This window comes from Bubalus bubalis, chromosome 2 (assembly GCF_019923935.1).
Source record: "Bubalus bubalis isolate 160015118507 breed Murrah chromosome 2, NDDB_SH_1, whole genome shotgun sequence".
Classification (NCBI taxonomy): Eukaryota; Metazoa; Chordata; class Mammalia; order Artiodactyla; family Bovidae; genus Bubalus; species Bubalus bubalis.
Window position 1 is genome coordinate 128,548,781 of NC_059158.1, and position 27,748 is coordinate 128,576,528.

The 27,748-nt window shown below is 38.5% G+C and overlaps 1 protein-coding gene and 1 long non-coding RNA gene across 4 annotated transcripts in view; one reads left to right on the plus strand and one right to left on the minus strand.

Annotated features, from left to right (window-relative positions):
• The window catches only part of CNTNAP5 (contactin associated protein family member 5), a 1,053,040-nt gene that overhangs the window by 487,510 nt on the left and 537,782 nt on the right, over nt 1–27,748 (plus strand). For both annotated transcript variants that reach the window (XM_025277585.3, XM_044936563.2), the window contains exons 5-6: nt 1,028–1,231; nt 10,655–10,839. In XM_025277585.3, the coding sequence (XP_025133370.2) occupies nt 1,028–1,231; nt 10,655–10,839 (389 nt within the window). The remainder of the gene's footprint in view (nt 1–1,027; nt 1,232–10,654; nt 10,840–27,748) is intronic.
• LOC123331715 overlaps nt 1–27,748 on the minus strand; it is a 130,264-nt gene that overhangs the window by 33,587 nt on the left and 68,929 nt on the right. The window lies entirely within an intron of this gene.

Genomic DNA, 27,748 nt, shown 5'->3' on the forward strand with positions numbered 1-27,748 from the left:
GTTCAAGTAGTAAATCTACTTTTACTGAATATTATTTTCCAGTGACCCTAAGTTCAGTTCAGTTCAGTCACTCAATTGTGTACAACTCTTTGGAACTCCATGGACTGCAGCACACCAGGCTTCCCTGTCCATCACCAACTCCCGGAGCTTGCTCAGACTCATGTCCATCAAGTCGGTGATGCACCTCCATTTCATTCTCTGTCGTCTCCTTCTCCTCCTGCCTCAGTCTTTCCCAGCATCAGGGTCTTTTCCAATGAATTAGTTCTTCTTTGGCCACATCAGGTGGCCAAAGTATTAGAGTTTCAGCTACAGCATCAGTCCTTCCAATGAATATTCAGGACTGATTTCCCTTAGGATGGACTGGTTGGATCTCCTTGCAGTCCAAGGGACTTTCCAGAGTCTTCTCCATTACCACAGTTCAAAAGCATGAATTCTTCAATGCTCAGCTTTCTTTACAGTCCAACTCTCACATCCATACATAACTACTTCAAACCATACACCTAAAGGAAACCTAAAGGAACCTAAAGTAAAACCTCAGATTCTTTCTTAACACATGTCTAGGAAAACTGCACTTTTCCGTCAGGGTTGAAATAATGAACTATATTTTTCATCTCTGACCTTGAACTGGAGATGATGGGAGAAAATGACTCTAACTATCAGAAGCAAGTTAATAAGGAGGATAAATCATGAGAGACTATTACAACCAGGCATCTGACACAATACAGCCTGACAAAGGTACTTGTGGTATTCGCATCTTGTCCCCTCAAGCAAAAGCTGACTATCACTAATGAGAGGCTTAACTTCTAGACAGATGATCAGTTCACTCTGAGTATGTGATGGTTGCTTCTAAATGAATATTTCCCCTGAGTCTAATTACACTGGGTCTGGGCTATATGTTTCCCCTTGAGTCAGTACCCTATAGATGTCAGGAATATTTCAACTAATTGAACAACAGCTAAGACAGGAAAGAGGGAGAACATTTTGAGGATGTGCACTGATCTTCCTTCCTCTCTCTCTTTGTGCCTAGAATCGGACGTTGCTGACTTCGATGGTCGAAGCTCCCTACTCTACAGGTTCAATCAGAAGCTGATGAGTACTCTCAAAGATGTGATTTCCCTGAAGTTCAAGAGCATGCAAGGAGATGGGGTCCTGTTCCATGGAGAAGGACAACGGGGAGACCACATCACCCTGGAGCTCCAGAGAGGAAGGCTCGCCCTGCACCTCAACTTGGGTAGGGTCAAGCTTTGCCCTGTCCCTGGCCATGTCGGGCTATGGGGAGCTCCTTTTCTAGCAGGTTATCCTCCTAGTGTGTCAGTTAGAAGTTGCTGTGTCACAGTCAAAGTGATATATTTTCCTTATCCAAATTGGAGAAGAAAAATCCACATTTTTAAATGTTTAAGCCATAAATAGCATTCTTTAAACAAGGGAATTTTAGTAGGTAGGGAAGAGATACAGGTTAATTTTTCTTCCTTCCTTCCTTTCTTTCTTTTTCGATGTATTTCACTTTTTTTTTTTTTAAGTAACAAGCTTTAGCTAGAGTAAGTTTGAACACACATACAAGCACACATATTACAATATAATAAGGCTTGCTCACCATCTGTTATACTTGTTACACTTATGAAAGTTAAGTTCCTGGGGGAATATGGGGAGATACATTTTACTTTTTGTTTGTTTTGTGAGGGAACAAGGGGTCATCTGCATGGCATCTAAGTTTCTGGGCATTCTCATGTCTTATTAAAGGAAACTCTGTTTTGTTTTTTGTTTATATCAAGTGTCTAGGCTGTGCTAGGGTGAACCCTGTATTTGTCAAATGCTAGTAAATTTAGTACAAAATGCCCTCCTACTTTCTATCTGTTTAGGACTCAGGCCTCCTGCTGTAGGTTGGCATCCATCGTTCCTGCCTCACTACTGGCAGGTCTGCATTTCTTGGTAATCAACTAAGAGATGGTCAGCCTCCTTTATATGAAAGTTACTTTGTAAGCAAGCATGAGCCAAGTACAGAAGGCAGGGAGTAGAACTCCCAAATTCGCAATTCAAACCAAGAAGCTCTACTGAAGAAAAGGAACTAGGAAAAAAGTGTTAGGGTGATGAAAAAGGAAGAGACCGCATTCTGTAAGAATGAGTTTCTGCCTCCCTTTGGGTATTTATTAGTGTTAGGGGAAGGGGTGGAGAGTATACTTGTGGAAAATAATTAAATAGTAAAGAAAGTCATAGCAGAATTCAGTTTGTAGGCTTATGTTGCATGAAAGCCTAGAAATATCACAGATAATTTTTTGTCCTTTAATAATAATTATTTAGAAATAAATTATTTTACTAATTAGCATAAGAATGAAGATTATTGTGAACTCATCCCCAAAGCCAAGCAATGGAGATACTTATTTTGAGGCATTTCTGAGCATCTCCTTAGCCTCTATGTTGGACATTGGCAGTGCTAGCAAGGGAGCCTCTGGATCCCAAGTTTAGCTCATTAAATTGATATCTAATGCACTAAACTAAATACACATCAAAGGCATCTTTAGAGTCTCACCCAGAGGAGAGCTAAAGAGGATTCGCTAGTCACCTAATCAGTTTTGTCCACATACCTAGAGAAATTTATCAGTGAAGTCTATGAAAGATGGGCATATTCAGCAGAAACATATCAGTCTGTTAACTGGTGTTCAATTTTCATGAAAGGAGAATGGATGGAGTAACTTCCTCCCTAACACCCAGTGACAAGTCATTCACAGAGCATTGTGGGTTGTGGATAAAGTTATTGCCATTACCCCTCTGCCCCAACAAGCATAACCCAATGATGTACAACAGTTTCAGTCACAGTAAAGCAGGATGGAAAGGAAAAGAATGTGCTCATGTGACAGATTTTACTTGCAGACAGGTGCCAACTATTTACTTTGGGGGAAAGTTCATAACTTCCAAGCCTCAATTTACATATTTCTAACCTGGGATATTATTAATAACTATCTAGCAGGGCATGAACATGAAAACTAAAAATATTCAAAATGAATTTTCTGTGATCCAATCTGCCGTGCTCAGTCATGTATGACTCTTTGTGGCCCCACGGGCTATAGCCTGCTGGTCTTCTCTGCCCATGGGATTTTCCAGGCAAGAATACTGCAGTGGGGTGCCACTTCCTACTTTAGGGGCTCTTCTAGACTTAGGGATAGAGCTTTTATCTCTTAGGTCTCCTGCATTGGCAGGTGGATTCTTAACCACTAATGCCACCTGAGAATTTTCTATGTCAGTAAATAAACACAGTGAAACTCCTCATATTACTTATTATTCAGCTAACGATATCTGAATGTCCCACATCCTGTAGTTTGCTGGTCTTCCTGGAAAGAAATGGGTCTATTAAGATGAAGAAGACCCTCTCCTGCTGTGATATAAAGAAGACAGAACAATTCTCTTTCCAGATTTCCATTTAACCCATATTTCTAACTGTGTTGGTGATAATGGGAAATCTCATTTAGTGAATTATTTAGTAGTAAAAATATGTTTAGTCTGTATTCTACAAAGTTTGGAATTTTTCTTCGGCTTTTGGATTTATTCATTTCCATGAGTTTACCATGATTGAATATTTCCTGTACTTACCTCCTTTAAACAGTTACCCAGCATACTTATTAAATAGTACAGTTTTTTATGTTTCTTCTCTGGAGAGACACTGACATATATTAGTATGTTAGCTCAGCATAACATACTGATATGTAACATACTCTCTGTCATAGCCAGCAAATCTTCTGAAGCACTGAGTTAAGGGGAAAAGGGGAATGGTAACAGCTTTGATTTGCCCATAAGAGAAAATCTGTAACATAGGTTACACAAGGGCAAGATAACATTGTGATCATGGCTGTAGTTCTGGAAACTAGGAGAACACCTACCTGAAGTAGGTATTCCAGGCCAATTGAATTATTGGGAAAAGAGGTTTTCATCTCACCTATCAGAGCCTGACACAAATACACATTTTTCTCATTTGGCTTGCTCATCCGCAAGCCTGGCCTACTCTTCCTCCTGTGATCTCCACAATGTGCAGTATCCTATCCAGTCCTCAAAGCAGCCCATTATGTACATAGCCATTAGCTCCAATTTACCTATATGGAATATTAAACTGGAGGAATATATGTCAGCTGCTCAAATGATGCAGCTAGTAATCAGTATAGTCACAGTTAAAATCTAGTCATATTTACTGCCTTTTAAACTTATTTTTGGTGATGGACAAGGAGGCCTGGCATGCTGTGATTCATGGGGTCGCAAAGAGTCAGACATGACTGAGCGACTGATCTGATCTGATCTGATGATCTGAAACTTATTTTCAGATTATAAAATATATGTCAGTTTTAGAAAACTCGAAGAAAAAAATTATAAATAAGATGAAAAAAGTCACTCAAAGTTCTACAACCCAGTCATCCTTCTATTAATTTTGGTGTATTTTCCAAGCGCTTTTCCTTAGCTATTTATATAAAAATTTTACATATTATATAAAATTTATGTTCTTTCCAAGTTTCCACACAACCTTCAAAGTGGAAAGAGTTTATATTATCCATGATCAAGGTCTTTTTTTTCCCCTCTGGTTTTCTTTTTTAAAAGAAATGAATCAAGAAAGAGAAAAATGAAGAGAGAGAGGAAGAATCTAAGAATTCAAGTTAATGGGCTAAAAATAGTGTTGGGCCAGTGAAGGAGGAAGTTTCTCTCTTCCCAGCTTATGTGGATACTCCAGCAGTGTTCCCTGTAGGGACAGTTCTCCAATGCGTGTTCCTTTTCTAATTTGTGACTTTACAATTCAGTGTTTTAGGCTGAGTGGAGTGATTCAGTACCATGGACAGCTACAGAAGCGGGCCTTTGGAGATGCATGGTGTGCTGTGGTTCCTCACAAGTGATGCTCTTTGCTGATATTCTGATTCATATTACTTAGTTACCTCTGTGGCAGTTGACTTGAAAAGACCATTTCAATGCTGCAGTCAAACTAGGCCTTCCCCTTTGACTGTTCTCTTAGGGTACAATGATGATTTTTCTAGAGCTACTAATGCGAAAGAAATTTCTTCTCTTAATCCATAAGGAGGTTAATAGAGATTCCTCTTTCCACTCTTTGCACATCTCATTCAGATCACCTGTGGCAGTTTGCCCTCTGTAGAATTACAACAGCACAAACTCGTACATGCGGGTGGTAAAATCAAAGAGCAGAGGCATTACATGACTGGGGAATTGTAGTAAAAACTAAGCAAAACAACAATCGCACATGCAGGTCATTCATCCTTACAAGAGTCCAGTGCTTTTGAACTGAGGCAGATTGTGCAATAAGGCAGTCATAGGAAAATGAGAACCTTGAAATAGCAGAAACATGTGTGGAGCACACTCTCCTTGCGGGAGCCAAGCATAGGTTCAAAGGCAAAGCATCTGACTGCATAACCAACTCACAGAGATATCTTGGATATCACTGAATACTCTGCACCTACTCTAGGGAGTCTAGTGAATGTTTACTTTAGCTTTTTCAAATTCAAGCATTTTGATCATCAGTGATATCCAGTTGGTTACCCTGGGTCACAGAGATCATGTAGTTGCATAGCCATCGACCCAAGATTAGAACCCTCACCAACTCAAACACAAGGTCCTGACATTAATCATTAAAATGTTATAAACTTTCATTGAACAAGTAGGTATTGAATATTAAGAAGTTGCTGTTCATGTGTTAAAATTTTTAGAATGGAGAGACCAGGGTGGGATAGAGGAGTCCAGAAAGTCTTCTTGGATCCAACTTCAATTAGCTGGAGATTTTATTATGAAGAGGAAAGAAAGACAGGGATTTCAGACAAAGTGTCAGTGTGGTAATTTGGCACCCCATTTTATATAAACTGTGTCATTAATGTATAGGAATTCATTGAGCAAGTACATTAAGCTAAGCACTTAGCTATGCACTGGGGGTCATCAGTTCTGATTTTCAAGGAGGTCCCAGCCTGGTGAAACGATTATTGTGATTGACTTTCTAACTTTGTAATATTAACCAAAAGTAGATAGCTATGTATCATCAAAACCATATTTTTTTAAGATAATGAAGTCACAAAATATAGATGCAACTTAGGAGTCAGATTGAACAATGACCCCTAAATCTAGAGAATGTTTTATTGAATAAAATTTAGAAACATTTTTTTAAGAACTAAGGACATGAATTACATTTCTTTAGTGATACATAAGGATTTTCTCTGATTTGAGGGTCAAGTCCACTGTAATCACATGGCTTCCTGTTAGTTTTTATTTTCTTAGAAGACTTCATTTGAGTACTTGAGAACATTCATCAGCCATGAATTTTGCTAAACAGGCGTCTATATAATCCTGGATAAACTAGAGAGGTGAAGTTTGCCTTCACCGTTTACATCATGTCCTTCCCTCTTTGGGTTGCTGCATTTTCCTTTTCCACAACTCTCTGCTTGCTGATCCATCAAATCTCTTTCCTGGTATTCTTAGTAAGCTAAATAAACTCATATGTGTGTATGGTGGGAGGCAGATGGCCAGAACATAAGGAATGAAGGTATCAATTTTTCCAATAGGAGTAAGTAGTAAGAGTATTTAGCTTTGGAGTCATAGCTCAGGGTATAACCTTAATTCTTTGTGAACTTGGGTATATCCTGTGGCTTCATTGAGGTGAAGCTTTTTGTAAGGCTGTGTTCAGGAATAACAAAAACAACCTATGTAAAATGCTCACCTCACTTTAACAGAAAAGAAGCTTAAAATTACAAGTGAATACCAACATTGATAGCCTGAACAACTAAATGTGAGAAAGTTAATCCTAAAGAGCAAGTGGATGAAGGCACTGGGGACCTCCATGTGAATGGCCCTCTAGCTCATCAACAACAAATCTTTCCAAGAGTGACTTTTTGTTGAAATACAATATTGAAAGAGAAAGTTGATGTTCTCATTTCCTCAAGCTGTGTGAAGTCTACAGATTGTGAAAGGTAAAGTGCCATCCATATTTAAACTGTTAAGACCAAGCATGGTGATTTAATCAAAGGAGATTTTGAAGTGAAAACACAACAATATACATGCTAAGGATCCGGAAAAAACTACTTCCAAGGGTGAAGAATTTGATATGCTTATCCATAGTATGTGGGGGTGGGATAGGGGAGGATGAGGAGATGAGAAAGTTAGAAATGTTTTGCAGATATTTTAAACTTCCTGTAAAATTTTTCATAAGCCTTAGGGTCTTGAGTAATATTTACATAGTTTCATTTTAACTATCTCAAACTACATGAAAACAAGTTTTAATTTAATAAGTAATTCATTTTTTTTCCTCTAATGTGTTTCTGGCCTAAAAGACACCATCTGTGGATTTTTATTTTCTTTGTGTCCTCCACAATTACACATAGGTGTTTTTATCTTGCCTTAATAAACTGGAAACTAGTTAAAAGTTGTAGTTGAACCATAATTGCCACTGAAATATGACTTGAAGTATATATTACAGAATGAAGAGTTTGATAATCTTTTGAGAATGAAGTTTTTTCGTAATTTCTAATAATGAACACTTCTAGGTAAAATGGAAATTTTTCTAAGACTAAACTTTTTTCTTCATAGTTACACCTCATATAGACATATTTTGAAACATCCTACTTGATGAATAGCAGAATTTCCTGTTTATCCAACTGTTAAAGTGGACTGATTTCCACTCAATTTGTTTCAATACATGTATTCTTGCCTGGGAAATCCTATGGACAGAGGAACCCGGTGCACCTACAGCCCAGGGGGTTGCAAAATAGTTGGGTATGACAATGATTAAAAACAAAACAAAGATTTCTGTGCATTAACATAAAATGATTCATGGAGAGAGTAAAATATGTTCATGTCGGCCATTTTTTAAATTAAAAATATACTTGTAATGCAGGAGATATTCAATAATTCACACATCAGTCATATAGTTATCCATGCAGGTTGAGGATTATGCTTTTAATGAAGTTTAGTTTTGTTTCTTAATATCAAAAATATTTATACTCTAAAATATATAAAGAAAAGAAAAAGAATAAAAACTAAAATTACAGTCAGTTTGACCTCTTCATAATTAAACTCATCTTTTGAAGCAGGAATAAAAGTGTAGAAAATATCAAAGTATTTAATTTTAATCCATGTTTTTCTCTATTAAAAAAATCAAAATATCACTAAAACCCACCCAAACAACACACAATAACAAATAAGTAGGAGGAAAAGATATGATTCCTTTACTTTTTCTTTTTGTGACTTTCATTGGTTTTACAGTTTCAAATGTTTAATGTTCTTTACATATTAGTAAATTCTTAAATGCCTTTATAGCTTTTTAAGGAAAAGGGAAGGCATATCAAATTTAAAGTGAAGGCTCGAATATTAAATTTATTTGGGTATATTAACTTAGAACTAATAGTTTATAAGACACAGTAAGTCTCCTTCAATCAGTCATTAGTCCTTGGGCATGTTTTATTTTATAAATAAAAGTTGATTCTGTGTGTGTGTGTGTGTGTGTGTGTAGAAGAGGGAGGGAGAGAGAGGCAGACACAAGTATTTTTTGTTTTGACTGGTAGTGCTTTTCATCCACTTGCTGGAGCAAACTTCCTAAAAGTCATTTCTCAATAAGTCTTTCTTTTATTATGTCCACTCTAGTATCCAAATGACATTCTAGGCTACCACATGTCAACAGCCTCTCACCACCTGGAAATCTGCCCTTCTTGTGCTCGCTTTGCCTATGCCCCTCATCCTCCATCCACATGACTGCCAGTTTTCCTGCCAGCCTTGCCTTTTAATCAAATTCCCATACAGCTGCCAAAATAACCTTCTTAAAATATTAGTCTGAGCCAGTAATCCCTGACTTATTAATTCTCCAGTGGCTCCCATTTCTTAAAGGTAAAACACAAGCTGTAAATCAGCTCACACTAGCAACTGATCCTAAGTGGTATCAGCCAACCCCACATGGTCATAGCACTCTGCTGCATGGAATTCCTCCATGGGGTTACCCTGAACCCCTACCCTTGGCAGGTGCTTTTCCTGGTTAGGTAACAATGCTCCTTGTTCTGGCCAAATTTCAGGCCTGGCCCCTCTCTATAATGTAACATCCACAGCTTCCTACCCTACATTTTCTTGGTTCCTTGTCTTAACTGCTGTTAATACAAGCAGCATGCTTCTTATCAATTCACTTATTGTATCTCCACATTAAAACCTTCAGAGAGGGAAGTGTGCCTTTTAACTGTTTATCTCCTGTGTACAGCATTTGTCACTGTAAACAAGACAGATAGCTATCAATGCCATTTTATGGGTGGACGGATAGAAAAAGGAAAGGAAGAGAGGGAGGGAGGAAGGAACGAACGAAGGGAGAAGGAAGAAAAAGTAAAAGATCTAATAATGTATCTGCATAATTTGACACATTGTAAGAACTCATAAGATGTGGAACAAATCAATATGTCATTGAAAAAATCAATTAAAGTCAGCTATGAACTCATCAGCTCTTATTTTTCAATTACAATCAGTTGGATACTGCCCCCCCACCCCCATAGGAAGCAACAAAGTGTTATTTTGTGCAGGAAGCAGTGACTTGGGACCATAATGGAGGTGGGTGTGAGCAACCCACAGGGGAAACGGCAGCTTCTGCCCCCTGATTGCCACGCTGTGGAGCAGGCTGCTGCAGCTGTTCTACACATTTTGGGAGAGACAAGAGAGACATTTAGCTTTCAGTTACTAAGGGTACTGAATACATAAAATACTGAAAAATTGGAAGATTTATATATAAGTAAAATTAGTTGCATTGAACTGTTCATTTTGCCAAGTTTGAGCCATTCTGTAAGAAAGAAAAAAAAAAGTAAAGCTCTAATCTTTTTGACAGAAGGATACAGGCAGGAACACCATAAAACTGGAGGAGAGATGAAGAGAAGGGGAACCAGAGGCACTTGATTGAAAAATGTACCTCTCACATCCTCCCAAGAGGTGTGTTCCAAACTCAGCTTGGGCTGAATGACCCATGACAGGATCAGAGTCAAAAATCTGACTGGATCTGAATTTGAGCCCTGGATACATCTCTGCCTAGGAATGCTTAACCTTACCAGACCTCAGCTTCGTAATTTGATAAATGCAGATAATCATTTTGCCTTAGAGCATCGAACTTGGAGATTATGCAATCTGTACTTAAATGCCCTCGATAGAGTAGGTATTGAAAATTGCAGCTAAAATGATCATTTCCTCTCCTTGCCTTTGCCTACATATTTACCTAACTCAGTGGCCCTACTGTCTTCCCTCTACTTATCCAGCATTCACTCTTCTGCTAAAGTACAACTCAAGATTCACTTTCTCCTTTCAAGAGCCAGTCAAGTACAAAGAATATGCATTGTTTCTAAATGTGATGAGTTCTATTTTCAATATTGTTCATACAGCTATCAAGATCTGATTTCTCTTATTATGTAATTGCACCAGACCTAGAAACATGTTCTTTCATGTCTAAAAGGGAGTGTAGATGTCAGTTGATGGAGAACTTGGTCCTGGAATCTGTGGGAAAAAGTTGGTATTCCATCCCAAGCCCAGGACAGTTCTGGGTCTGTAGAGAGAGAATCATCTTTTACTTTGGATAGAGAGAGTTGGCCTTGCTTGCAGAATATTCTATTTATAGCACTGCAGGCTGCCCTGGGGGCACAGATGCCATCTTTTCTTCCTGTTCCCTTTACAGATGACAGCAAACCTCGTCTCAGCAGCAGCCCACCCTCGGCCACCCTGGGGAGCCTACTGGATGACCAGCACTGGCATTCCGTCCTCCTGGAGCGAGTTGGCAAACACGTGAATTTCACTGTGGACAGGCACACACAGCACTTCCGCACCAAGGGTGAGGCAGATGCCTTGGACATTGACTATGAGGTGAGTTTTCTGTCCCTACAAACCCTTGCACTCCTTGCTCAGGATCAGTAAGAAAATCAGTAAGCGAATCAGCAAGTGAGAAGATGTGGGACCTTGACAAATCTCATGTTTGAGCATCTCCTCACCTCCATCTAAGTCCAGGTAGCTGACCATGAAGGAGCCCAGGGAGAGAGTCTGAGCTGTGAGCCTGGAGAAAATGTTTTGGCAAATATAGTGGTGACTCAGAAACTTACAAGCCATCATGCAGTCATTATGAAAGGTTCAGTTATATAAACTTACAATCCATCAAAGTATTTTTAAAAGGTACTAAATTCATTTATTCCTAATTACTTTAATATATCTATTTCCATCTATCTATATGTATTTGAGGTTATTTACTTCTGTTGTATCTGTGTGGTAGAGATACAGTCTATTTGATTGCTACAGTGCCTCTCTTCCCAACTCCAAGTTGAGTGACATCGCTTTGATATTTTGAAATTCATCATGGTGGGAATATTTATATCATAGATATTGGCAAGTCCTATAAATCAGGGGTTGATGTATTTCTTTGTTGATTCTCTAGACCAGAGATTGGAAAAACTACATCCTGCAGGGCAAGTTTGGCTTGAAGCCTGTTGCCTTCAGCCTGTCAAGTGTTGTTTAAAAAATTAAGGGAAAAAGATAAATATGTGACAGAGACTGTATGTAATTATGGATAAAATAGTTCAGTGAAAAATCCACAAAAGCAGTCTACAAAAATCAGTTGGTTTATGGAATTTATAATATAGTTTATTGTATATTTTATTATTATTTGTAAACTGCACATCACTTATATCAGTAAAATAACATAATATCTGAAGACATTCATGCTCCCACACACACATCCATGTACAGAGATGTGTGTGTGTGTATCTATGTGTATGTATTATACCCTGAACAGCCAGATTTTGCACATTTATCAACACATCACTTGAGGCAGGAGAGAATGACCTTTTGCAGAGTAGTGACATGGCCAGACTTATGTTTTAGAGGAGTCATTCTGAATGTTTGTTTCAGGGGCCAGTCCAATTAATATCCCCTAGAAATTTGTTAGAAATGAAAATGCCCTAGTCTCATCCAAACCCACAGAATCAGAAACTCAGGAAAGAAGGCCTCAATCATTCAGTTTTTAAAAATCCTCTAGGAGACTCTGATGCACCCTAATGTTTGAGAACAACTATTTTAGAGCTGTTACTCTGAAGGTAGCTCTGAAGTTACTCCATAGCCTAGACCTGTCTGTAGGTGGGTGGTTGCTGGACAGATGGTTGGAAACCCTGTTAGGAGACAATGTCAATCAACAGTGGATATATACTAGAACAGTGGAGGTGGAATTAAATGACTGAAAACTTAGGATCTGACATTTTTTTTTCCCATCACTAGTATAAATTTTAAGAAAGATTTCCTCTTTTGATCTTAAGCTTTGTTTAGCATACTGTTGATAAGTTATGTTATTCATTAACTTCAAAAAAATTTGTCACTCTTTGACTCAGGATGCAATATATCAGGTAGGTAGTTTTTGTTTTTTAAGTTGCTGATAACTAGAAATCTATGACTATCAATTATTCTCCTTTGACAATATCATTTAAGTGATTGAAAACACAAAAAATACACATAATGTTGAAATTATCTTAAAGAGATCTTTTTTGAACTTGAGGACAACAAAAAAACACAAAATCAAGTTTTAGTAATTCCCCAAATACTTGACTTCTAATGGCCTGAGAGGTGATTCTAAAATTCACTCAGTTGCCCCATTTAACATTTATTTTCAGGTTAATCTCTACTTATCTGTGGTCTCCGGAATAGAGAATCTGTATGAAATTACAGCATAGTAGCATTAAAGTGAATGTCAGCATTTATAAGAGAAATCCAATGATGTTGTTTAATTTATGAAATTGAAACAGATTAAGTATTTGCTAGGGAAAAAATGCACCTTGAACTATTTCTATGAGGCAACCTCTGCTTCAGATAAGCCAAACCCCTTCCAAGGATGCAGCCAGTTTGCTCATATAAATATAAAAGAAGACAGACTGGCCATAATGATGACATTAGACTGGCTGCACTGGCTCAAGAGAGGTAGGTGTTGGGGAAGTCTCTCAAACAACTGGAGCTATCCAGCCTTGAAGATTCACCTTCAAGGCTGTGTGGGGAGAAAGGAACCTGTGTCATAATCACCACCTCACCACTAAGTAGTTGGAAAAAAACCTGGAAAGTGAAAACTCTTAACTTCAGTTGCCCAGAAGCAATATGAGCATCATTATTGTTAAATAGGATATCTGAATCTAAGGTCTATTTTTCAAATTGAAGTAATCAGTGATTTACAACTTTGTGTTACTTTCTGGTATACAGCAATGTGATTCAGTTATAACATATTCATTTTCATATCCTTTTCCATTATGGTTTATTACAGGATATTGAATATAGTTCCAGGTGCTGTACAGTAGGTCTTTGTTATTTATATATTTTATATTTAGTGGTATATATATTAATCCCAAATTCCTAATTTATCCCTTTTCCTCCTTTCCCTATTGGTAACCATAAGCTTGTTTTCTATGTCTTTGAGTCTGTTTCTGTTTTGTAAATAAGTTCTATTGCATCATAGTTTAGATTCCACATGTAAGTGATATCATAAGGTACTTGTCTTGGCCTTTCTAACATGCCTCAGTTAGTATGATAATCCCTACGTTCATCCATGTTGCTGCAAATGGTATTATTTCATTCTTTTTTTGGCTGAGTAATATTCATTGCATATATGTATCACAAAATGAACATATTTAGGTTGCTTTCACATCTTGGCTATTGTGAATGGTGCTGCAGTGAACATTGGGGTGAATGTATCTTTTTGAACTATGATTTTCTCCAGATATACTCCTAGGAAACTAAGATCATGATATATGGTCCCATGACTTTATGGGAAATAGATGGAGAAACAATGGAAACAGTGACAGACTTTATTTTGGGGGGCTTGAAAATCACTGCAGATGCTGAATGAAGTCATGAAATTAAATGATGCTTGCTCCTTGGAAGAAATCTTATGACCAACCTAGACAGCATATTAAAAAGCAGAGACATTACTTTGCCAACAAAGGTCTGTCTAGCCAAAGCTATGGTTTTTCCAGAAGATTTATGCTTTTGAACTGTGGTGTTGGGGAAGACTCTTGAGAGTCCCTTGTACTACAAGGAAAATAAACCAGCCCATCCTAAAGGAAATCAGTCCTGAATATTCATTGGAAGGACTGATGTTGAAGCTGAAACTCCAATATTTTGGCCACCTGATATGAAGACCTGACTCACTGGAAAAGACCCTGATGCTGGGAAAGATTGAAGGCAGGAGGAGAAGGGAACGACAGAGGATGGGATGGTTGGATGGCATCACTGTCGGGACATGAGTTCGAGTAAACTCCGGGAGTTAGTGATGGACAAGGAGGACTGGCATGCTGCAGTTTGTGGGGTTGCCAAGAGTCGGACACAACTGAATGACTGAATTGAATTGATTCCTAGGAGTGCGATAGATGGATCATATGGTAGCTATATTTTTAACTTTTTAAGTAACCTCCATACTGTTTTCCATAGTGGCTACACCAATTTATGTTCCCACAACAGCACAGGAGGGTTCTCTTTTCTTCACATCCTCTCCAGTATTTGTCATTTGTAGACATTTTAATGACAGAGAATCTATAGTGTATTTTATAACAATGTTGTCTATTAATCAGAACCTAAGGAAAGACTAGAGACCTCTTCAAGAAAATTAGAGATACCAAAGGAATATTTCATGCAAAGATGGGCTCAATAAAGGACAGAAATGGTATGGGCCTAACAGAAGCAGAAGCTATTAAGAAGAGATGGCAAGAATACACAGGAGAACTGTACAAAAAAGAGGTTCATGACTCAGATAATCACGATGGTGTGATCACTCACCTAGAGCCAGACATGCTGAAATCTGAAGTCAAATGGGCCTTAGAAAGCATCACTATGAACAAAGCTAGTGGAGGTGATGGAATTCCAGTTGAACTATTTCAAATCCTGAAAGACGATGCTGTGAAAGTGCTGACTCAATATGCCAGCAAATTTGGAAAACTCAGCAGTGGCCACAGGACTGGAAAAGGTCAGTTTTCATTCCAATCCCAAAGAAAGGCAATTCCAAAGAATGCTCAAACTACTGCACAATTGCACTCATCTCACACACTAGCAAAGTAATGCTCAAAATTCTGCAAACCAGGCTTCAGCAGTACATGAACTGTGAACTTCCAGATGTTCAAGCTGATTTTAGAAAAGGCAGAGGAGCCAGAGATCAAAATGCCAACGTCCTCTGGATCATCGAAAAAGCAAGAGAGTTCCAGAAAAACATCTATTTCTGCTTTATTGACTATGCCAAAGCCTTTGACGGTGTGGATCACAATAAACTGTGGAAAATTCTGAAAGATGGAAATACCAGACCCTCTGACCTGCCTCTTGAGAAACCTGTATGCAGGTCAGGAAGCTACAGTTAGAACTGAACATGGAACAACAGACTGATTCCAAATAGGAAAAGGAGTATGTCAAGGCTGTATATTGTCACCCTGCTTATTTAACCTATACACAGAGTACATCATGAGAAATGCTGGACTGGAAGAAGCACAAGCTGGAATCAAGATTGCCGGGAGAAATATCAGTAACTTCAGACTTGCAGATGACACCACCCTTATGGCAGAAAGTGAAGAGGAACTAAAGAGCCTCTTGATGAAAGTGAAAGAGGAGAGTGAAAAAGTTGGCTTAAAAGTCAACATTCAGAAAACTCAGATCATGGCATCTGGTCCCATCACTTCGTGGCAAATAGATGGGGAAACAGTGGAAACAGTGTCAGACTTGATTTTTTGGGGCTCCAAAATCACTGCAGATGTTGATTGCAGCCATGAAATTAAAAGATTCTTACTCCTTGGAAGGAAAGTTATGACCAACCTAGACAGCATATTTAAAAGCAGAGACATTACTTTGCCAACAAAGGTCCATCTAGTCAAGGCTATGGTTTTTCCAGTGGTTATGTATGGATGTGAGAGTTGGACTGTGAAGAAAGCTGAGCACTGAAGAATTGATGCTTTTGAACTGTGGTGTTGGAGAAGACTCTTGAAAGTCCCTTGGACTGCAAGGAGGTCCAACCAGTCCATGCTAAAGGAGATCAGTCCTGGGTGTTCATTGGAAGGACTGATGCTAAAGCTGAAACTCCAATACTTTGGCCACCTCATGTGAAAAGTTGACTCATTAGAAAAGATCCTGATGCTGCGAGGGATTGTGGGCAGGAGGAGAAGGGGACGTCAGAGGATGAGATGGTTGGATATCACCGACTCAATGGACATGAGTTTGAGTGAATTCTGGGAGCTGGTGATGGACAGGGAAGCCTGGAGTGCTGCGATTCATGGGGTTGCAAAGAGTCGGACACGACTGAGCAACTGAACTGAACGAACTGATGTTATTTGTATAACAGGATATCTGCTGTGAGGTCATATGTACACGTTTGAGTCTTGCTAACACTGGTAGAAGAATGATTGAACTCAGATCCCTGAGTTCCAGGGCCCCATTGTCAGAGTAAGCCCTACTTCTCCCGAGCTATGCCCTATCAAATTCTATATCAGGGACAATTACAGTCTACAAATCTAGGTTCCTCTTCCAATGTTATCATGATGTGTTAATATTTGGGAAGAAAATATGATAGCTTTCATTCCTCCATCTTAGATTATGTCAAGGATATCAATCATGTGACACATTGCCTTTCTGTGAAGCATCTAGTAGGGAATTTGCCTCTATTACATGTATGCAGTTGTCAGATTCTCCTCTCACTTGGAAGGCACACATAGACAGGGGCTCATAAAACCTTCTCCCAAAAAAGTAAGCAGAAAGAATGTAGATCCTTTACTTCTCACTGGAATGTTATCACAGCTCACATCACCCAGCCCATGTGATTTTTCTCCCAAATGCTTCTGAGACAAACTATAGTAATTAATTTTACTTTCAGCCTAGAGCACAAGGGTTTAAGAAAAGAGATTTTTTTTTTTTAGGATATTAGTGAGATTCCATTTCTCTGACAGTCTGTAACCTAAGAAGTCTTTTCTTATCAAAAGTGCTTAGTGATCCTTTTCTACATAGCCACCTTAACAGTACCAAAACTATTAAAAGCATATTTTTACATGTACTATGTATTATCACAACATAAATAATGAAAAAGAATTTTTAAAAATGAAAAGAATGTATTTTAATGAGAATTCTTAGTTAAAGCTTCATTAAGTCATATAAGCACTTAAAAATACATTATCTATATGTGTCTTCAAAAATAAGTTTTATTGAAGTTTGAAAGAAAATATGAGATAGTACTTTTATAGTCAGAAATTGTGGGAGGTCTTTCTAAGTATGACATAAATTTTAAAAACCTAGAAATAAAACATATGAAAAATTTTAGACATAAAAATTTTTTTAAAAGCCACATGAACTTCCACAAAAATATGATATAATGATATCATCCTCCCAAAAACTTGGAAAAGTATTTCAAAATTTAATTAATGAATAAAAAGCCCCCACAAATAATTTTTAAAATAGTGACTCAATGGAAAAATAAAGAATATGAATATATAAAAAATACAGACTGCTTTCAAATATATAAAATGATGCTCAGTCTTACTCATAAAAAGAAGGAATGCAAATTCATGCTACAATGATATTTTAAACTTAGATTGCAGGGAACACAAACATTAAGTGTTGTCACGGAAATGAAGGCACCAGAATGATTTAATCCATTGTTTGTGGGGATATAATTAATACAATATCAAAGAAAAGGCTTATTGTCAAAATTAAACTGCTGCTGTTGCTGCTGCTAAAAGTCGCTTTAGTCGTGTCTGACTCCGTGCGACCCCATGGACGGCAGCCCACCAGGCTCACCCGTCCCTGGGATTCTCCAGGCAAGAACACGGGAGTGGGTTGCCATTTCCTTCTCCAATGCATGAAACTGAAAATGAAAGTGAAGTCGCTCAGTCGTGTCCAACTCTTCCCGACCCCATGGACTGCAACCTACCAGGCTCCTCCGCCCACGGGATTTTCCCGGCAAGAGTACTGGAGTCGGGTGCCATTGCCTTCTCCGAAATTTAACTAAGTGCCCTTCAATTTAGCAATTCTGTTTCTAGGAATTTATCCTACAATTATAACCAAATGTGTGCAATGGATTATATGTCAGGAATAACAAAAAGTTGAAAATTCCCCAAAAGTTCATCAGAAGGGTGTTAATTAAAAATTCTGGTAAGCTCTGTAGAGAAACAGCTCTGCCTGGGTGCTCCAGTGGTCTCACACTGTCCACTTGGAAAGCAGCCAAAGCCCTGCAACACAGCTAATGTGAATCTTGGCAGGAAAAATTGGATCTTCCTGAGACACAAGAGGATAGAGGCCTGTAATTACTGGCTTTAAGGCCATTGCCCACTTGTCACTCTGCCTCATAGAAGTCTATGCTGATGCAATTTCTTCTCACTCTCTAGGTTCTAAGGATGCTTGAGGCTTTCTGCTGTGCCCTTTTAGAATAGATTTGCATCACATAGAATTGCTTAGCTTGATGTTGAATCTGGCCTCTGTACATCCACACCAAATTAAATCTTGGAGACAAAAGAGGCTTGCTCCTTGGAAGGAAAGCTATAACAAAGCTATTAAAAAGCAGAGATATCACTTTGCTGGCAAAGATCCATATAGTCAAAGCTATGGTTTTTCTAGTAGTCATATAAGGATGTGAGAGTTAGACCATGAGGATGGCTGAGCACTGAAGAATTGATACTTTCAAATTGTGGTGCTGGAGAAGACTCTTGAGAGTCTCTTGGACAGCAAGGCGATCAAACCTGTCAATCCTAAAGGAAATCAACCATGAATATTTATTGGAAAGACTATGTGAAGCTGAATCTCCAATACTTTCGCCACCTAATATGAAGAGCCAACTCATTGGAAAAGACTCTGATGCTGGGAAAGCTTAAACGCAAAGGATAAGGCAGTAGCATCACCAAGACATGGACAGGAGTTTGAGCAAGCTCCAGGAGATGGTGAAGGAAGCCTGGCATGCTGCAGTCCGTGGGGTCTCAAAGAGTCAGACGTGACCGAGAGACTGAACAACAACAACCAACTCAGTGGACGTGAATTTGAGCAAACTCTGGGAGATAGTGGAGGACAGAGGAACCTGGCATGCTGCAGTCCATGAGGCTGCAAAGAGTTGGACATGACTTAGTGACTGAACAACCAACTTGAGGAGGAACCTCAAGGCTGCACTAATGTTTCTTGACTGCTCCTCCCTTATATCTGCATCCTCTCCCTTCCCAGATTAGCAACTGTTTGAACCTGCCCATTGGAACTTGGAACATAATGGAGGCTAAATGAAGCCTATTTCCTGTAATCAAGAAACTGGGAAACAAAGAAAAATTTCTGTTCTCAGAAGCCCCACAGTACCCTGCTAGTTTTAAGCTGAAGCCTACAGTTAGATCTATAGCAATGACGACTGCCACAGCTCACATTGTGGTCATCTGCCATCACATTTAGTGTCCTCTGTTTTGGTCTGTGGGACTGGGAGCTTCACTGTTTGGCTCCTCTTCCCTTTATTGTCTGTGTAAGTCACATATCATCCAAATCTCACAGTGGCACCTTTTATCTATATGTGAATCCACCAGGCCTTTGCCTTGGGTTCACCTTGTTTTGTGTGTGTGCTTGACAAACTGTACGGTAGTATTATGCTTTGATTAAAAAGAATGAGGCAGCCCTCTAGTTCTGATGTGGAACTATCTACACTATAGATTGTTCAATGAAAAGGAAAATCAGCGTGCAGTGCAATGTAAACAGTATCTGTGCTTAAAAAAATAGAACAGAGTATATAGACTTGAAAGTGCATAGATAGACAGAAATCTGTAAGGGTAGGGATAAGTAGATCAGAAGAATGTGGAATCATTGAAGAAAAATGCTTTGTTCTTTGCTGTGTACTCTTCTGCAACTTTTTGTATTTTGTACCACTTGCAAAAACATATTTTAAGAAGAAACTGAGGCAATAGAATGAATGCATGACTTCAAAGGTATTCCTCATGTTTACTTCTAAATTTGCATCCTCTAGTACTCTTGCCTGGAAAATCCCATGGACGGAGGTGCCTGGTGGGCTGCAGTCCATGGGGTCGCTAGGAGTCGGACACGACCGAGCGACCTCACTTTCACTTTTCACTTTTATGCATTGGAGAAGGAAATGGCAACCCACTCCAGTGTTCTTGCCTGGAGGATCCCAGGGATGGGGGAGCCTGGTGGGCTGCCATCTATGGGGTTGCACAGAGTCCGACACGACTGAAGCGACTTAGCAGCAGCAGCAGTTTATTCTTATTCACAGTTTTTCTTCAAAAACACCTATTGCTTATGTTATCAAGTTTATTTTTTAAACTACTTTTGATTTACAGTGTTGTATTGCTATCAAGTGTATAGCAAGTGATTCAGCTATACATATATGTATATATTTTTGAAGCTGAAAAATTTTATTTCATTTATTAATTTTCATCACATTGTATATTTATTTTTTACTGAAATATAGGTGATGATCAGTGTTATGCTAATTACTGCTTACAGCAAAGTGACTCAGTTATGCATAATATATGTGTACATATGTATTCTTTTTCAGATTTTTTTCCCTCATAGGTTCTTACAAAATATTTAGTTATTTGAACTATACAGTAGGTCTTTGTTGATTTTATATTATAAATAAATTTGACTTATTTTTAACTCTCTAACTCTTCATACCCAAACTAGCCATAGTACTTAAGCTCATCATAAGAATCAAGAGTCTCTTTCTTACTTTGTTTCTGTAAATTTGTGTCTGCTACATAACACACAATAAATATTTGTTAAGTAAATTTAAAAAGTTTATTTCTGTGAATTATAAAGATATCAACTAACACCTTAATTTTCTTCCCATGAGAAGTTCTTAATGTTCCCATACTCAGAGACCATCCCTTGCTGCCCTTACTTTAGAGTGACACCAGAGGACCTTTCCTAGAGCTCAGGCTTGATTAAAGGACTGGCCAGATTTAAAATAAGTATTTATTTGGTGATCAGTAACTATAGAGAACAGGCTTGTGGATGTTGTGGGGAGGGAAGGAATAGGGTAGAGAAGGATTAAGAGGTTGGAATTAGCAGATGCAAACTATTATATATAGAATGAATAAACAAAAGTTCCTACTATACAGGGAGTTATATTTAATACCCTATGATAAACCAGAATGGAAAATAATATGAAATAGTATGCATGTAGATATATAGATATCTGAATCACTTTGCTGTATAGCAGAAATTAAGATAACAAATTAATTATACCCCAATTAAAAAAAAATAATAAACCAGATAAAAGTAAAAGAAACCAACAAAACAGAATAACTAGAGATCACCAGGAAAAGCGTTTGGTAGACTATATCATGTGGTAGTATAATTGTTATTAGTTCCTTTTTTTGGAAACGCAGTAAAAACTAAAGCAGAAAACTTGCATGCAGAAAAATAAATGGAAGAAAATAAAATAAGGAAAAGAAGTAGATGCAAGGTGGAAATAAGGGGAAAACAAGGGAAGAAAACAACCAAGCTCCTATTTCTTGTGCCATTTTGTGATTTTGTTCAGTCCCTCAAATAGCCTTGTGAGGGAGATTATTATGTTCTATATCACATACATAAAAGACAAGAGTGACTAATGACCCTCCTGTTCCTATTTCTCAATAGCCATCCAGTAACAGAAACAGTAAAGACCTTGATGCTGGGAAAGATTGAGGGCAGGAGGAGAAGGGAGTGACCGAGGATGAGATGGTTGGATGGCATCACTGACTTAACGGACATGAGTTTGAGCAAACTCCAGGAGATAATGAAGGACAGGGAAGCCTGGCATGCTGCAGTCCATGGGCCTGCAAAGAATAGGACTTGGCTTAGCAACTGAACGACAACAAGCAGAAACAGGGTTTGAGTCTAGATCTGCATAGATCACCTGAAGTCATCGTGGTGACCAGCCTTTCTCTCTGAAGGAGGGACAATCCCTTAACATCCAAGCATAGGCTCTGTTCCTTATCTTGGCCTCTGTATGTAAACAAGACTTAAAAACACATTCCTTGGTGTTGTTTTTCTTTCCAGTTCTAATTTAAGATTTTGTGATTTGTGAACTTGCCAGTTGCATACTTCTCCAAGTTTTGTAACAGTGAGATATGTATATTGAAAAGTAAACTAACTGTGTTGAACATGATGAAGGGGATATTTCAATACCAGTACTATACCCTAAATAGCATTGTTTTTATTAACAGGAGCTAAAAGAACAAGTGATAAACTCCTTATCATGTTATTTTAGCTGCTATTAGGGTTGTGGTGGTAGGTTTTAATGATCTAATAAGGTATTTTGAGGCTGGCTGAACTTAGGCTAAATGATTGTCATCCTCAATAAAATTTAAAGTCAGCCAAGCCCCACTTGAATACTTTAGGGCCTGAGGCAAGAGTCCTAATGTGGGCCCATATACTATAGTTCTAAATGCTTCAGGAGTTATAATAAGCTGTAGAACAAAATCTGTTCTACTTTTTTCTTTGACAAATAAACCATATCCCACATATGTGGGATGTCCAAAGTGAAAATAGTTGTCCCTTGGTCACTCCTGGGACCCATGTGTGGGTCTATGGTTTACCCTTAGGAAGATGGACAGGGAGGAGAACAGTTCAGGCCCTCCAAGCAGCTTCAGAACTGTTTAGAAGGAAAACTCTGGGTTTCTGGGTAGGAAGATAATGGTTTAGGACTGTGGTGACAGCTTCCTATAGTAATTTCCCCTTGATTTGCAAATACTGCTCCCATGAGGCAAAATGTGATGATGGTCAGAGGGGGTCCTCTAGGGTATCAGTTCCCCAGCAGGTGCCCTTCTTGACTGAGCAGATGCGGGGATAAAATGTAGGTGAAGTTAGAATTTCCAATGAGTTCCTGTGTGAATGCCAAGACACACGTGATTTAATCCAATATCCAAATATGTGAGTGTTCAATCGCTCAGTCATGTCCGACTCTTTGTGACCCCATGAACTGTAGCATAACAGGTTCCTCTGTCCATGGAATTTTCCAGGCAAGAATACTGGGGTGCATTGCCATTTCCTTCTCCAGGGGATCTTCCTGACCCAGGGACCAAACCTGAGTCTCCTGTTTCTCCTGCAATGGCAGGAGAATTTATAATATCCTAATAACCTAAAGTAAAAAATTTGTAAACCTATTCATACAAAAATAAATAAATATGTGTTGAACATATCAGGTTGTGTCAGACTCTATCTATAAAAATACACATTAATAGAAGGGAAGGCTAGACTAGCAATGGACTAGATTTGGGCCAAGAACAGCACTCACAGTAATACTTAGAAAGATTTTCTGAATTTAGTCCCTGGTGAAAACTTGCTAGGAGATGGAGAGCATAGGGTGGCTCTGGTAGGGAAAATAGGAGGGGCTGATTATCTTTTCAGAAGATATTGGGGATTTCTGCTGCTATACTTGTCTATCCCTTCTTTTCTTCCCCGTGGAAGGGAATGCAGAAGGCTTACCAAGTATGCGCCAGTCTGCCTAGAATAGGGGCACACTGTGTCAGTGAGCCTAGGACTTTTAGTTTAAAAAATGAGAAGCTTTCAGGCCAACCAAACCTGTCGTTCAACCTGTCCTGATGATGATTCACAGAGTGGGTTCCTTGATGGACCAGAAATAGAAGTAGCTGGGGGTGGGGAGGGCGGGGCATGTATGTAATGGTGAAGAGATGGAACTCCAGATGGAAGGACTGGATGGGTTGACTGTAAGACCTCAGTCAAGCTGCTAAACCTCTGTATACCATCATTTTCTTTAGCTTTCAAGTGGAGCAAATAGCAATATCTAACTTAACAGTTGGATAAAAAAATAGTGAAAGCAAACGCTAAGCATCAGTTTAGTTCAGTTGCTCAGTTGTGTCTGACTCTTTGTGACCCCATGGACTGCAGCATGCCAGGCTTCCCTGTCCATCACCAACTCCCGAAGCTTACTCAAACTCATGTTCATAGAGCAGGTGATGCCATCCAAACATCTCATCCTCTGTCATTCCCTTCTCCTCCTGTCTTCAATCTTTCCCAGCATCAGGGTCTTTTTCAGTGAGTTAGTTCTTTGCATTAGGTGGCCAAAATATCGGAATTTCAGCTTCAGCATCAGTTCTTCCAATGAATATTCAGGACTCATTTCCTTTAGGATGGACTGGTTGGATCTCCTTGCAGTCCAACTCTAAGCCTAGGGCCCAATATATTAAACTAGTCAGTAAATGAGACTATTTTTTTTTTAATTGAAATATAGTTGATTTACAATGCTGTGTTAATTACCGCTGTACAGCAAAGTGATTCAGTTATACACACATATATATGTATTCTTTTTACATATTCTTTTCCATTATGGTTTATCATAGGATACCAAATGTAGCTCATTGTGCTATAGAATAGGACCTTGTTTTTTACCCATTCTCTGTGTGATAGTTTGCGTCTGCTAACCCCAACCTCCCACTCCAACCCTCCCCCAGACCCTCCCCCTTGGCAGCCACAAGTCTGTTCTCTGTGTCCGTGGAGTCTGTTTGTGTTTCACAGATGGTTCATTTGTGTTATATTTTAGATTCCACATATATGTGATATCATATGGTATTTGTCTTTTTCCTTCTGACTTAATATGATAATCTTTAGTTGCATCATTGTGGCTGCAAATGGCAATGCCTTATTCTTTTTTATGGCATAGTAGTATTCTACTGGATATATATACATATATATCACATCTTTATTTATTCATCCGTTGATAAAGTTGCTTCCACGTCTTAGCTATTGTGAATAGTGCCGCTATGACAGTTGGGGTGCATGTTCCTTTTTGCATTATAGTTTTCTCTGAATATATGCCCCAGAGTAGGATACCTTGGTCATATGGAAACTCTGTTTTTAGTTTTTTAAGGACTCTCCACACTATTCTCCACAATGGCTGCAGGGTTCCCTTTTCTCCACATCCTCTCTAGCATTTATTACTTGTAGACATTTTGATGTTAGCCATCCTGACTGATGTGAATGGATGCCTTATTGGAGTTTTGATTAGCATTTCTCTAATTATTAGTGATATAGAGCATATTTCCATGTGCCTATTGAAATACCGCTATTATTATTACTTAAAATGTTTTCCAAGAGAGATGCTGAAGGCAGATTCAACTGAAGTGTTAAGGGGAAACAGCTGAATTTTGAAACAGGAGCCAAAGACAGCATGAAGGTGGGTAACTGTGAATCTGGAACACAGGCAGGAAGTGTGACCATTAATGAGGTGCTTTATGCAAATAAGGAGGCCTTTCAGGATCAATGTTTCTTTCTATTCAACACTGGGCTGCGTCTGGGTCAGATATGACTTTTTTCTTTCCTTACCAAAACAAAAATGGACACCTGTACTTTGCTGAAATAATTTGTGAAACAGTAGTTTATATATGGAAGCAATAAAGAACTGAAAATGTTACCAATCACCTCCTCTCAAAGTAGGGACAAAAATAAGAGACCATTTGCACCACAGCCCTTCAAAAGTAAATAAAGATCAGAAGTTCCAAAGAAGTTCCCACCTGAGCCATTGATCAAATCAGACAGTAGAGCAGAAGCCACAGAATGGTCACACTGAAAAAGATTTGGATCCCATGGAGGGAGAAGCCTGGTAGGTTACAGTCCATGGGGTCGCAAAGTCAGACACTACTGAGTGACTTCACTTTCACTTTCACTTTCTTTCATCTCATTTGGCCCATTTGGCATTTTTCTTTTTTAACTATTTGAATTCAGGCCAGTGTTTAAAAATCAAGAGATACCACAAGAAAATTGGGTTCTCTAGTCTCTTTTGAAATGGCAGAAACTCATGCACCTTTGACAGCCTTCCTCCAGAAGGACCATGATCTCTGTGTTTAACAAACACTAAGCCAGTGCAAGTTTTAAAGCACGAAAAAAAAAAAAAAAAGACAGCTGTTTGGTTCCTTTTTCACAGACATTCCATTACAAAATAGGCTATCAGAACAAAAGTGAGACAAATATTCACTAATGAGAAACTTCAAATGTATCAGAAATCCAAGTCTGACAGAAAAAGGAATCTTTAGAACAAGAAGACTCTCAAATTCAAACAGAGCCAGAGGAAAAAAACAGTACAGAGGAAGGAACTCATTGCTAGAGAAGTAACATCAAAGATGGAAAAAAAGACAAGCAAATGCCAGACAAAAGAAGAGGAATGAGATCAAAGGAAGTCAGAGTGGCAGTTTCCGGAGCCTCATACATTTAACATCAAAGCAAGCTTTCTCTTGGGATTCAACCAGTTGGAGCCCACCTGTGACATCAGAAAACTCATCAGGTTTCCAGATGGACCAAGACATTCAGACTGTAAGTGAAACTGTACAATCTAACACCTGGTTTTCTTGACCACTAAGAACAATAAAAGGCTCAACATGCAATTTTCCAAGCACAAACAAATAAGAAAAGTAAGAAATGAAAGCAGTCACATTGACAAATGGACAATAAGGTAAAACAATTTTAGAAGTAAATTGCTAGTGTTCTCTTTTGTATGAAAACAAATATTTGCTAAATCTGTTATGTTTGAATTATACCTCTTGCCATAAATATTCAAAAATAGACAAGATTTGTTCCATGTCCTTGAGAAACTTTTTTTTTAGAGAGATATACCAAAGTACTCAACAAATATTTATTTGGTGTCTATTATGTATCAGGCTTCATTTTAAGTGCTTGGAATATGTTAATGAAAAGAACAAACACCTACCCTTGTGATGCTTGAGTTTTAGCAAGAGAGACAATCTATAAGCAATGCCCAAAACAAGTTAGTGAATTACACAGTAAGAAGGAAGATAACAAAGGCTATGGAAAGAATAACAAAAATAGATGTTGGTAATGGGGTTGGGAGTTCAAAGATTAGGAAAACAGTTTGCAATGTTAAACATATTAATTGTGGCTTAGCTGGTAAAGAATCCGCCTGCAATGCGGAAGACCTGGGTTCCATCCCTGGGTTGGGAAGATCCCCTGGAGAAGGGAAAGGCTACGCACTCTGGTATTCTGGCCTGGATATAGAATACAGTCTATTCCATGGACTGTATAATCCATAGGGCCCAAAGAGTTGGACAGGACTGAGAGACTTTCACTTTCACTTTCAGGGATTGTTGAGATAATGTCATTTAAGCCAGGACTTAACAACAACAAGAAAAGAAGTGAATTTGTCATATTGCTATCTGGAAAGAACTAGCTCAGGGCATCTGGTTCCCTTGCAGTATCACAACTATTCTGTGTTATAGGAGCCCATGTTGTAGAGGAAGCTGTGTTTGCAGCTTTCTGACATATATACTGAAAGCCTTCCTTCTTCATTCAGATGATGTGTCCTGAAAGACTCAATACCATCAATATCTTCTGCTCTGACCCCCATGATGAAATGTGCTCAAGTCTGAATGGAAAGGCAAAATCATATCAAGTTCACCCTAGACAATCAAAACAGTGAATGAAGATGTTTGTACCATACAACCAGGGTTGGCTTAAAAACAAAGATTAATTCAAGGAGACTCAAGTTTGAAGGAAGTGTGTGTGTGCTCAGCTGTGTCCAACTCTCAGTCGTGTCAGCTCCTCCAATCATGGGAATTTTACATGGGCAATTACAAACAAAATGGTGATATATTGTGAGACAGTAAAAAGAATATATGACACAGCCACTGAAATAACTGAGAAAAGCTCCATCTTTCTAGGATAGATATCTAGGAAATCAAATAAACAAAAGTAAACAGTACTTTAAAGAATGCTGACTGAATTAAGAGAATGCTGAAGACCATGAGGCTGAAATGTGCCTCCTACCCAAAGAAAAGGTGACACACATTTCACA